This window comes from Ursus maritimus, unplaced genomic scaffold (genome assembly GCF_017311325.1).
Source record: "Ursus maritimus isolate PB19 unplaced genomic scaffold, ASM1731132v1 scaffold_3, whole genome shotgun sequence".
NCBI lineage: Eukaryota > Metazoa > Chordata > Mammalia > Carnivora > Ursidae > Ursus > Ursus maritimus.
The window spans coordinates 51,151,176-51,163,789 of NW_024425563.1; the positions used below are offsets into that span (position 1 = coordinate 51,151,176).

Consider the following 12,614-nt stretch of genomic DNA (forward strand, 5'->3'; position numbering starts at 1 on the left):
GTGCCCCTGTCAGGTTGATTTTAGAACAAAATTATGAAACAGTGTGTGGTGGAGATGCTTGAAAAGAGAGGAACAGAGGCTCTCGATATCTGGGAAGACATTCTAGGAAGGCAGTGCACTCTGCTAAGAATTTACTTCAGAATGTGTTCCAGTCTCCTCCACCTGTTTAACCAAACTGTTTGCAAACAATCAAGCCTGAGGAACACTTTCGGTGCACAAGGTGCAGAGGACACTGTTACCACTGGGTGCCTATTATAATGACAACTAAGGAAGCTTAAGGGATACCCATGATGACCCACACTCGCATTCCAACAATGCCAGCCCCCGGGCATGTGGCTAAAGGGCGAACCCACCTGGGATGACTGCTGCCCATGTTGGATATTTTGTTCCTGTGGGTGCTCCAGATCATTTTAGCAGTGCTCACCCTTTTACCTCAGTGTACTGCTTCTATAGCACTCTTTCGCTGGTGGCAAGCACTACTGATACTCTCTTACAAAAAGGCTTGTTAATTTTTTAATTTAAGGTTTACACTTCTTTATGCACATACCTTTCAAAATCAAATGCAATGTATAACTGCCCATTTCCACCCTGATCACAGAGTAGGACCGTCTCCTCAGGAGAAGGCTGTGTTAAGAGGTAAGTGGCTATGATACTGTGAGGAAAAAGCACTGCAATACCCATATTAAACAATATTTCCAACAGGAAAATGTGTTCTGAGTTGAAGGTAACTTCATTTCTTTTGATTTAGGGCCCACCGATATTTAAAACCAGTCCTATAAAACTGACAAAATTGTTTGTGAAATGTTACATAAAGTTATACGGGTTTATTCATCCTTCTAACTTGAGCATCCGCACTGGGCCAGACACTAAGCTCAGTGATGGGTCTACTGAAGAGCTCTGAATAGGAAAATGTACTCGGGGTAAACCTTCTAAACCTGATGGTTCCCTGTGATATGCACCATATGGTTTTCTGCCTTTGTAATTTACAGGCTCTGGCCCTTACCCTACTGGTCTTAGTCCTTGTTTTTGGCAGGGAATATGCAGAATTCCTTTTTCTCTAGGGCACAGTCTCCTATATCTCCACCATATTAAAAGTGGTGAGCCAAGTCCTTTACAAAGTTCTAAGCCCCTTTAGAGCTCATTGTTTTACTGACAGGAAGCGACCAAATAAAAACTGGTCCGTCAAGTCAACTTTTATTTAAGCATCAATATCATAAGACATTCTCATTCTACAACTTGAGAATACCAATACTAAGAGAATAGAGCACTGGTTGCACATAAACAACTTTTTTAGTGATCACTAAGCACTTGAAAACTTTAAAAACAGGTACAGATGGGGTAGGGGGGCTCAAAAAGCTTTATAAGAGGACCATAACAAGAATGATATAATTTCAATTTGATACAGCAACCCAAGACTTCTTTTTCTACTAATACTCAGGAAAGAGAATTAAGATTTTCTTTATTATTTTTCAGTCAGCAATTAATATAAACATTTGCCTCTTCTCACCAGTGATATCCAAGGAAAATCTAAAGATAATAGTTTATAGGGATATTGTCTTAATTCTGGATAATTCAATTAAGTAATACTGCTTAAATTGCCCCCTTTGAAGGAGATCGATTCTGAAAATGATAAATTTTTGGCTAGTATAGGACACACACAAATGGGTCCCACTTAATGAAGGTCAAATCTAAATTTCTGAATTCTGAATTCCAATTTCTGAGAAGATTAAGTTCAAGAATTTTAAAATAATTCCTGTATAGAACTTTTCATTAAGCAATCTACTTGAATTGAATAATGAAATAATGTTCACTTAGGTGGATTCAAGATTAATAATAGTAACTTATAATGAAATCAGCCTTCCCAATTATTTTATTAGAATAATGACTAATCAATTTATATTATTATTTACAAAAAATAGTAATGGGTGAAAGTTCCTCAAGATAAAGTTTTATAGCAAAAAGAAGGGAGGGCCTAGTACTTCTAATAGACACATTTAATGAACACTGAGTGGGATTCTAATGGTGTTAGCTTCAGGACATAAGAGATAATTGATGGAAGGAGGATTTTTTTTGGTAGTTATTTCCTCAATTATTTGAATTTTTCCATTGAAAATCTAAAAATTTGTGGTTAACTATACAAAAGAGCAGTAAGTATGTATGGGCCAGTGATAAGAGCAAATAGCAATTCTGAAGTTACAGTCTCATTTCCAGGCTTGTGGAGAATACGTGTTTCTTTTTAACTGTCCAATAAAAAAAAAAAAATCAAGGAAAGTGTTAGAACTACAGACCAAAAATAAAGTGCTAAGAGTCATTCCATGTTTGCCATATACTAGAAACAATGCTTACTGTCTCCTAAATGAAATCAGGATTCTCCTGTCCCTCTGTATATCAAAATAGCCACCTCCTTTATTGTAATGTAAAATATTTTCTACCAAAATTTAGTTCAATTGTCTTTTTAAAAAGCTGAAGTATAGTTGACACACAATGTTACATTAGTTTCAGATGTACAACACAGTGATTTGACAAGTCTGTATGTTATGCTATGCCTGTAAGTATAGCTAGGTTTTTTGCTTTTAACTGTAAAAACCAATACCATAGTTTAGGCTTTGGAAAATAAGAGGGGATTATTATCAATACCTGAAAGCTATAGTTTATAAATTATAAACTCCTATGATTTCAATTTTTGCTTGAAAAAAACCACAATATTTATAAATTTCCTACTCTTGATTCAAAAGGATCCTGAAAAGTCAAACAATACTGAAATTAACTAGGCACTGGTATGTCAAGAGTCTTAACCTTACCTCGTGTGAAATAGATGGGTAGGTGTATCAATCTCTTAAGCACAATGCCACTGTGCTTATTGGATAGTACTGCATAGGCCATGAAGCCTTGTGGTACCTGCTGGACACCCAGTCTTTACTGAGAAAGGAAGCCAGATGTCTTTGTAAGAAAATCAGCTTATGTTCTGGAGATGGAGGAATGGGCCAGACACAGATGGATGAGCTGAGATCAGCCCAACAGGAACAGTCCAAATATGATGGTGTTTAACCAACCCAATTCTGATCCTCCATACTTGGAGAGGTCTTTTTGCTATCTGGCTGCATATCCGCTCTATGAGTCACGGTGTTAAGTATTACAGTAAGCAGGAGAAGCCTTCTTTGGTAAGACCTCCTTCTCTACCAAAATAGAGGAGGAACTGCTGCTTTGTAGAAACTGCCAAAACTGATGCCTCTAATTGTTGTGGCAGTGCCAGGTGTGGTCTTCTTCCTGGACCAGACTGAAACAACTACTAAAACTTGGCATATAGCTAACACTTTGGCTAATGTATATTTCTGTTACTGCCTACTCAGACAGTTAGATGCAATTTCTTTTCAGCTGGCAGGGAAAACAAAATAATTTCATGCTCTGACTTCAAGGATCTCTTGACTGTCTGTATGCTATAATCTAAGCTGCAGGAGACTCGATCCATCTCACTTTAACACAGGTAGTCACATACAGTCTCGTATGTTGATGCCCATAATACTGATCAGGTCTGGAGAACAGGACATGGTAAGACAAGTGCTTGACAGGACAGAAGTTTATCCTAGAATACAGTGGTGGTCACTACAAAGTTCCTAGATGTCCACAGGTCTAGAGCAGCGGTTGGCAAACTATGGCCTACAGACCAACTCTAGGACACTGCCTGTTTTTGTAAATAATGTTTTATTGGAACACAGCCATGCCTATTTGTTGAAGTATAAAAAAAATCTGAAAAAATATATTATCTGGTCTTTTACAGAAAAAAGTTTGTCAAGTTCTGAACTACAGCATGTTGGTATAGCTCCTTGGAAACAAAGGATATACCCTGCTGCCCCAAGTATCTCCTACATATTACAGATGGCATATCCGACAACTAAATGTGCCACTTAAATACTTTTACTGGGTAAAACAAAAAGTTGCCAGTTGCCAGTAAAGGCTAGAGCAGGAGACAGCTTTCTAAGTGGGACAGGCTACCGTAAAATGGCTTGGCCCAATCACAATTACTTTGTGATTCTGGGGCATCAGGATACTGACTAGGATGCTGCTTATAGCTTGGGCCATGTTCTAATATGACCACAGAGCATGATCCTGGGATTCTGGAGCTAGGCCAACCTCCTTTAAGCAGGCATCATTTTTTTTTTTTTTTTTTTTTCAGGAAATAGCTCCTGGCTGGCCACTAGGTCTTGAAAGACAGCAAATGTCTGACATCAAGGGAAACAAGGTAACCATACCATTAATACATTTTGAACAGTTTTACCTGATCTACCAAATCACAAATAGCATGCCTTTGACCAATAATTTGGTATTTAAGCATAACCCTGGGCTTACAGAGGACTCAAAGACAAAGAATACCCAAAGAACTAATCACAACCCTTTCCTAGGAGGTCTTCTTCCTCAACCAGGGTTATATCTTTATAGAGGTGGTCTCTATAAATCAGCTGATAAATTTGAGAGACCCGAACTTGGTTTATTTTTGATAGTATTAGCCAAGAGTAGACTGTTAAAGCATTATAGTCCCTTCAGAAATGGTACTGAGGGACAATTCAGAAGAAACCTTCTGATCTGGCAGAATCTTAAGTAGTCCTTTTATTTTCCATTATACCCTTCAGGAGGGAAAGGCTAAGGTCAGTTTTTATCAATTCTTGACAGTGGCTAATGGTTTACCTAGATGGATGTAGACCTGAAATAAGTAACAATGTAAGACTGTTGACAAAAAATCTGAGGAAGGATAATGTAGATGACCCTTTAGAAAGGACACAAATTTGCATCCCATATGAATTCTTACCAGAGCGCCCACAACTTCAGCAAAATCTCTTAATAAACACATGGATAGGACTGCATCTCTATCTTCCCTCTCCAATCTGAGGCTTGCTCAGTGGTTTTATGAGTGACCACAGCGACAGTGATAGAGGCTGCATAAGCCAGCAGCTATGGAAGCTAATGCACTTCCTCTCCCTAAGGCCAATGCGGCTACCCTCTACTGGACAGCACCCACTTTGTCAGGAATATGGACCGGTCCTAAGCCCTTGATTTGTTACCACACCTTGGGGAACCAGTTAGTTACCTAATGCCAAGCTAACTACACTAGGACTCGTGCATCGTTAAAGGGACAATGTCCTGCCCTCACTGGAATTGATACTGATTCTGGATTTGGATTGACCTTCACTCTGTTTTGCACTCTTGACAACATCATCATATGAGTTTTTATAAATGCTTTGTTCATCACTACTACAGTACTACACAGAACACCTCCAAAGAAATGAGTATCAGATACGTATCCTGATGTCAAGGTGATGCTCGACTCATCAGTATCTATCATCAACCAAAAATGGGCCAACAAAATGATGAAACAGACCATTATATGCTTAGATTCAATACCAGTTACAGGTGCTCTCTTTTACGACTGTGATATTTGCTTAGCCCCAGCAATGCATGTTGTACTAGCAAAATACGGTATTATCTCTTCCATAGCCAAAACACACAGGTCTAAGAAACAAGGGGTAGAAATGTGAGTGGACTCTCTCAAGGTTTTAACTAATAATCTCTTAAGAAAAATTGTGTTTCTAGACCTATGACTCAGGTTTTGCTGGCCCAAATGGCATAACATATACTGGAAAACACATTAAAACTGGTGATCATTTCTAAATGGTTGAGTTAAAGGTAACTTTACCTTTTTTCTTTATTTTCTAGGTTTTCCAAATTTTCTAGAATTACTATGTATTATTTTACATTAAAACATAATTACTAAAAAACCCCCCAAAAACCACATACAGGTCCAGAATATTTTCATTGAAAATGACACATAAGGAAAGCAATGAGTTGCTAACAAAATGAGATAAGATAGGAGAACTAATTTTCCATTTTCTCTGATAGTGGTTACTATGCAGCAATTATGGAAACATTTAAAATCTGACCAAGCCTCAATTTCCTTATTTGTTAAATAAAGAGAACTGTGTATCTCAAAAGATATGTGAAAGGACAAATAAACTGTAACTTCTCTAAAGGCATAAGATATTATTACTAATGGCAGGTGAGTGTTTATATGCTCAGGGCTTTCAAAAGCAAAAACAAAAATTAGTTACCTTTGGGTTAAAATATCTACAAGACTGTGGCTGGGAGCCTCCAAATAGGGCTATGCGATAGTCATGTTTCTTTCTTCTGGGCCTTGTGCCTTCTACCAATTCCTCTCGATCCTCCGGAGACAGCAGATGATACCTCATTCCACCTGTAGAAAAACACATGGCAACTTTTCAAGAACTTCAGGCACAATAATGCCTTAAAAAGGAAATAACTAAATTTAGTGCTTTTATTTCTGTAACTGTTCTTCTATTATCCCTCTACAGCATTTAAGCAAAGAGTCAGGGGGGAAAAAGGCAAGAAAATGTGTAAGGATCTGAGTCCTAACCAATTTATTATTCTCAGCAATCTTTATGCTAAGAACACCTCACCCACTTACTACATACCAGTGAATTATCTGGCTCTTCAAGCAATAGCTGCCAAAATAATAATAATTAAAATTCAGATCTCCTAACCTAGCAGTTCTCAATCTTAGACGTATATTAGAATCACCTAGGAAATCTCTGAAACTACCACAGACCCATCAAATAAAAAATTCTGTTGGTATGGACCAGGTACTAGTATTGCCACTTAAAATGTGGTTCAAAGGCCAGCAGCTTCAGCATCTGGGAGTTTGTTAGAACTACTGAATCTCAGAATCTACCAGGCTTAGTGAATCAGAATCTACATATTTAACAAAATCCCAAGGTAATTTAGATGCACATAAAACTTTGACAAGTAGATGCCTTAGATGATTTTTTGTAAAGATTTATTTGAGAGAGAGAGAGAGAGAGAGAGCAAGAGAGCTAGCGTGCACGAGTGTGGAGGAGTTAAGTGACTGACTCTTGGTTCTGGCTCAGGTCCTGAGCTCAGGGTTGTGAGATTGAGCCCAGCCAGCGTCAGACTCCATGCTCAGAAAGAGTCTGCTGGAGATTCTTTCTTCTTCTCCCTCTGGCCCTCCAGTTTGTGTTCTCTCTCCCTCTAAAATAAATAAATAAATCTTAAAAAAAAAAAAAAAAAAAAGAAGGCCCCAAATGGGAAAGCTAAGGCAAAAAACATAGAAGCCATGAAAAAAAAATTCAGACTTAACTACATAAAATTTTAAGTTAAATTGCTGCATGGCAGAAAGAAAAAAACGAAACAAAAAGACAATGACAAACTAGGAAAATATTTATTAATCATATAACAGACCAATTGGAAAGATACCCTATTAATAAGATTAAAACCAGTTATTAATAGAAAATTCCATTAAGTAACTGAACACAGTTCACCGAAAAGAACTACAAACAACTCTTAAACATATGAAAAGATGCTCAAGTGCTCTAGTTAGAGAAATACAAATTAAATCATACTTTTTCATTTATCATACTGGCCATGATCAAACTGTCTGAGACACAGGGTATAATATAGGTGCGGGGAAACACATACTGCTTCCTACACACTGCAGGTGGGGATGTGGACAGGTACAAACTATATGGAGGGCAATATACTATGATCTGCTCTAAATTACAAATGCACACATTCTTTACTCAGTAATTCTTCTAGGAGTTTATCAACCTAAAGTTCAGTCAGGGAAGTGGTTAAAAATTAATGTATATTCATACAATGGAATATTATATGTGGCTGTTAAGAAAAATGAAAAAGGGTAATATATACCCATGGAATGATCTCCAAAAGCTAATGTGGAGTGAAAAAGCAGTATGTAGCAGGATACACACTATGATACCATTTGTGTTTTAAAAATTTATATTTTATGCATAAAGTTATATAAATAATTTATACAAGTATATGTAAGTAAATGTGTATGCAGACTACCTATGGAAGGATATATAAGATAGTAATAGTAACCTCCAGCATGAGGGGATGAAAGGCGTAGGGAGCAGGGGTACTGAAGAGATTTACTTTTCACTATATACCCTTTTATATATTTTTGAACCATATATGATGTGTAGTATTATTGATCCAAAAATAATGTCAACAGTTCTTAACACATGCAAAATACTTTGTTCATGAGGCTGTGCTGGACCTTTATAAAAGAGAGACAGTTGGAGAAGCTTGCGAGTGAATGAAAATCAGTATCAATATTTAGCATCTCCTTCATTTTGGAGTTTGAGTAAAAGCACTTTGTATCAGAACAGCAGGCAACCTTTGCAGCTAAGGCTCTGGTGCATGCTCTAGGTCAGGGGTCAGCAAACTCTTTCTGGAAAGGGCCAGATAGTAAATACTTTAGGCTTTGCAGGCCACATACGGTTTCTGTCACATATTCTCCATTTGTTTGTTTTTATAATCCCTTATAAATGCAAAGACCACTTTTACCTCAGGGCTAGCTACAGCCTGTGGCATGTAGTTTGCTGACCTCCCCTTCAGCCCTCCCACTTCAGATCTAAGACAGCGATTCTGAAAGTGTGGTTCCCTGACCATCACCAGCAGCAGTGGCACCTGAAAACTTGTTAAAAATCCAGATTACTGTACAGTACCCCAGACTTTGGAGTCAGAAACACCAGGGTTTGAGAGCTACTGCCCTTAGGAGGGCTCCACACAGGCCACAAGTGTACTGTGGCTCCCAAAAAGAGAAGACCGGTAGCAAGGAAGGAGAGCGACAGGAGGGAACTGTTTCCAGGCAGCAGGCCACTGGATAAAAGTGGTGGACTGTAGCCAATGGTGTTGACCCCTGAAGGAAGCATAAGCTGGGGCTTCACTGATAGGCTTTTTCTCTCCAAGGACAGGGTTGGGGACAAACATTCTGACATCGTTCCCTGAGGAGCTCTTTGCTTCTTAGGCTTATTGCTTTGGGAGTTCTTCCTTTGAGAGTTAGGTATTGTCATTTGCAAATTTTAAGTAAGAAATCTGTTGAAAAGATAGAAAGTGCCCAATATAACTTCAAAAAAAAAAAAAAAAGGGCACACCAAGTTACATTATTGTGAACTTTCAAAACATCAAAACATCAGGGATATGAAAAAAAGCTTTTATTTATTTATTTTTTCCGCAGTGGGGGAGGGGTAGAGGGAAAGGATCTTCAAGCAGACTCCCTGCTGAGTGCAGAGCCTGAGGCCAGGCTTGATCTCAGGACCTAGAAGACCAGAACCTGAGCCAAAACCAAGAGTCAGACGCTTAACTGACTGAGCCACCCAGGAGCAACCCCCACCAAAAAAAAGATTTTAAATGCTTACAAAGAGGAATAAAAGAATAAAAGGATCAGACTGACATCAGATTTTTCAAAAATAACACTGGAAGCTAGTTAATAATGGAGCAATGCCTTCAAAATTCTAACTGAAAATGATTTTCAACATAATTCTATACCAAGTTTAAGAATCCTTCAACGTTTTATGGTAAAATAAAGATATGAGATTCATCAAGTCTCCAAATATTTACTATCATATACACTTTCTCAGGAACCTTGTAAGGAAACATTCCATTCAACAGAGAGAATTATGCAAAGGGAAGATCTGGGGTCTAGGAAGACAGTGGGTCTAACTTAGGAGAGTGAAAGGACATCCCAGGATGGTAGAGGAGGGAAGTCTAAGACAAATGTGCCTTACGGTTAGAGTACAAACAGTCCATATTGGAATATGTAGAAGGAAGGCTCTATGAAGGATTTTCCAAGAAATAAAAGAAAAGTAACAGACTGTCTAATTGTACAATTTTATTAAGGAGCACTTTACAGAGGGGTGGGGACGTAGGCTGCAAGTCAAGAAAAACTAAATAAATGAAAAAAATATGGCAGTTATTAGTTCCAGGCCAAAAAAAAAAAAAAAAAAAAGCGATCACGGTAGACTATTTGGTTGAATAAAATAAAAAAGGAAATACTAGAAACGAAGTGCATGAAAGCTGTCATACACAACCGGAGACAAGGTATAAGTAATTTTTACCTTCTATCACACACATCCCTATACGATAAGGGCTGGGGCTAAGTCTCCTCCAAGTAGACAGCTGAGAACCCTACTGCATTGTTTGAAAGAGTTAAGTCTTCAATGTTTCTCCCTGGTGCTGAGTCTGATCCATTCTAAAGGGTTTAAGCTCAAGAGAAACTGGCTACAGGCTCAGGTTATAAATGGACAGTAAGGCAACTTACTTATCACCATCTTAAGGCATTCAGGATTGTCTTGAATAAGTGGTTCCGCTTGTACCGTTTTACTTAAGAAATTCTTTGATATAAGAGGAAATCTGACTTTAGCAAGGATATCAACCATAAATGGCTGGCGATTAGGTTCATCGTATTTCAACCATCTGACAGCAGCATCATAAACCTAGGCGGGGGGGAACAGCATAGTAAGGTTCTTAGAAGGCAGCAACATTTCCAATTAGCTATATTTACTCTTATACTGAAAGTTGGGGGAGGATCTCATGAAGACACAACCACTTATTCCCAATATTTTATTCAGATATTTTCTTTCATTCCCAAACTTTTGCCTGTACTTCACAACAGTTTACCCACTGCTCTAATGATTCTTGTAGATAAGTATTTTTTACGATTACTATTATATAATGTAATCACAGGGAGGATACTGAATTTATGATTTTTTTAAAACAAAATATAACTTCTTTTCAGAAGGAGCTATGATGTACATTTCTACTGAAAGAAATCTACTTATCAATGATAGTTTCAATATATGTTCACTCAATACCAGGAAAAAAGGCTAATTTCCTAAAAGGGCTTCCATCCCAAGAGATATGAAGGTCAGCTATGATTTTATTTCAATATGATATTCCTGAATTTTGAATTGATAGACTTATCTACTTTCCAGAAACTTTATGATATAAAAATTCTATATTTAAAAAATACATTAAAGGATATTTATATAAGAATTGTTTTCAAAAGAGTACTGTAGCATTCATTTATCTTTACCAAACATGTCCAAGTTTATCAACACAATTTGAATATAAATAACTAGGTTTTTTTTTTTTTTTTTTTTTTAAAGTAGGCTCCATGCCCAGGGGCCCTGAGTGGCACAGTCAGTTAAGCATCTGACTCTTGGTTGTGAGATCACGCCCTGAGTTGGCTCTGTGTTCAGTGCAGAGTCTGTTTGAGATTCTCTGCTTCTGCCCCTCCTGCTTGTGCTCTCTCTCTCTCTCAAATAAATAAATCTTTTTTTAAAAAAAATAAAGGAGGCTCCATGCCCAACGTGGGGCTTGAGCTCATAGCCCTGAGATCAAGAGTCCCATGCTGTACCTGCTGAGCCAGCCAGGTGCCCCACAAATCATGAGTTTAGGCACACTGAAAACACACCTATTACTTCATAAACCATACACATCTGCCACATACATGTTTGAGCTACTTAAATTGGTTAATTTAGGGCTGGTGTTAATATGGCCTAGGTTCTGATCTCCATTATGAATTAATTTTTTTATGGGAATTGGCCTATTTTCTTTTTTTTTATTTTTATTTTTTTATTTTTTATTTTTTTAAAGATTTTATTTATTTATGTGACAGAGAGACAGCCAGCGAGAGAGGGAACACAGCAGGGGGAGTGGGAGAGGAAGAAGCAGACTCATAGCGGAGGAGCCTGATGTGGGACTCGATCCCGGAACGCCAGGATCACGCCCTGAGCCAAAGGCAGACGCTTTAACGACTGCGCCACCCAGGCGCCCCTATTTTCTTAAACAAATTTTTAATTTTGGACAAGTTTTAGATTTATAGAAAGGTTGCAAAGATAGTGCAGAGTCCTCATATACCCTACACCCAGTTGTTAAAATGTTACATTAGCATGATACTCTTATCACAATTAATGAATCAATTAACTAAAATCCACACTTCCAAAACTTTGGTTTTTTATCTAATTTTTTTCTCTGTCCCATAATCCTATAAAAGATACCACATCACATTTACTCATTATGTCACCTTAGGATCTTCAGGCCTATGAGAGTTTCTCAGACTTCCCTTGTTTCTGATCACTTTGACAGTTTTGAGTGCTGGTTAGGTATTTTGTAAAATGTCCTTCAATTTGGGTTTGTCTGATGTTTTTCTCATGATTAGACCAGGATTACAGTTTCTTAGGAGGAAGACCACAGAGGTGCCATGCCATTCTCCTTACATTATTTTAAGGGTGCATGATATCAACATGACTTATCACTGACAATATTAACCTATAAGTAGTGCTCATCAGGTTTGATGATCTGCAGGTAGCATTTGCCAGGTTTTCTTCAGTCTAAAGTTACTTTTTAATTCCCTTTCCATAATGCATTAAGTCAGTTAATTTTGATCAAAAAACTGAGGTGTTTTGTTCTGGTGTTTTTTTGTTGTTTTGTTTTTTTTTTTTGCATAGTCAGGTCCTCCAGGTCCAACTTGTCAACTTGTAGACAAATATAACTCATGACTCTGGGCCATTAAGACCAGACAAAAATGGCTCAGTACAAATCTTTTATCTTTAGAACAAAAGTAACTCAAAGCATATGCTCTTACAGTACCTCTGGTAGTTTTCTATTGCTGATGTAAAAAATTATCACAAATTTACTGGCTCAAAATACAGAGAAGGGTGTGGGACTGAAAACAGGGATTAACTGAATGTCTGCATATCAAAGTGTTACTGTTGGTCCATCTA

The 12,614-nt window shown here is 37.7% G+C and overlaps 1 protein-coding gene across 4 annotated transcripts in view; it reads right to left on the minus strand.

Annotated features, from left to right (window-relative positions):
* Window positions 1-12,614, minus strand: part of KLHL7 (kelch like family member 7) — a 59,044-nt gene that overhangs the window by 17,105 nt on the left and 29,325 nt on the right. For all 4 annotated transcript variants that reach the window (XM_040644196.1, XM_008686382.2, XM_008686383.2 and 1 more), the window contains 2 exons: window positions 10,148-10,322; window positions 6,102-6,244 (listed from right to left, as the gene is read on the minus strand). In XM_040644196.1, coding sequence (XP_040500130.1) covers window positions 6,102-6,244; window positions 10,148-10,322 — 318 coding nt within the window. The remainder of the gene's footprint in view (window positions 1-6,101; window positions 6,245-10,147; window positions 10,323-12,614) is intronic.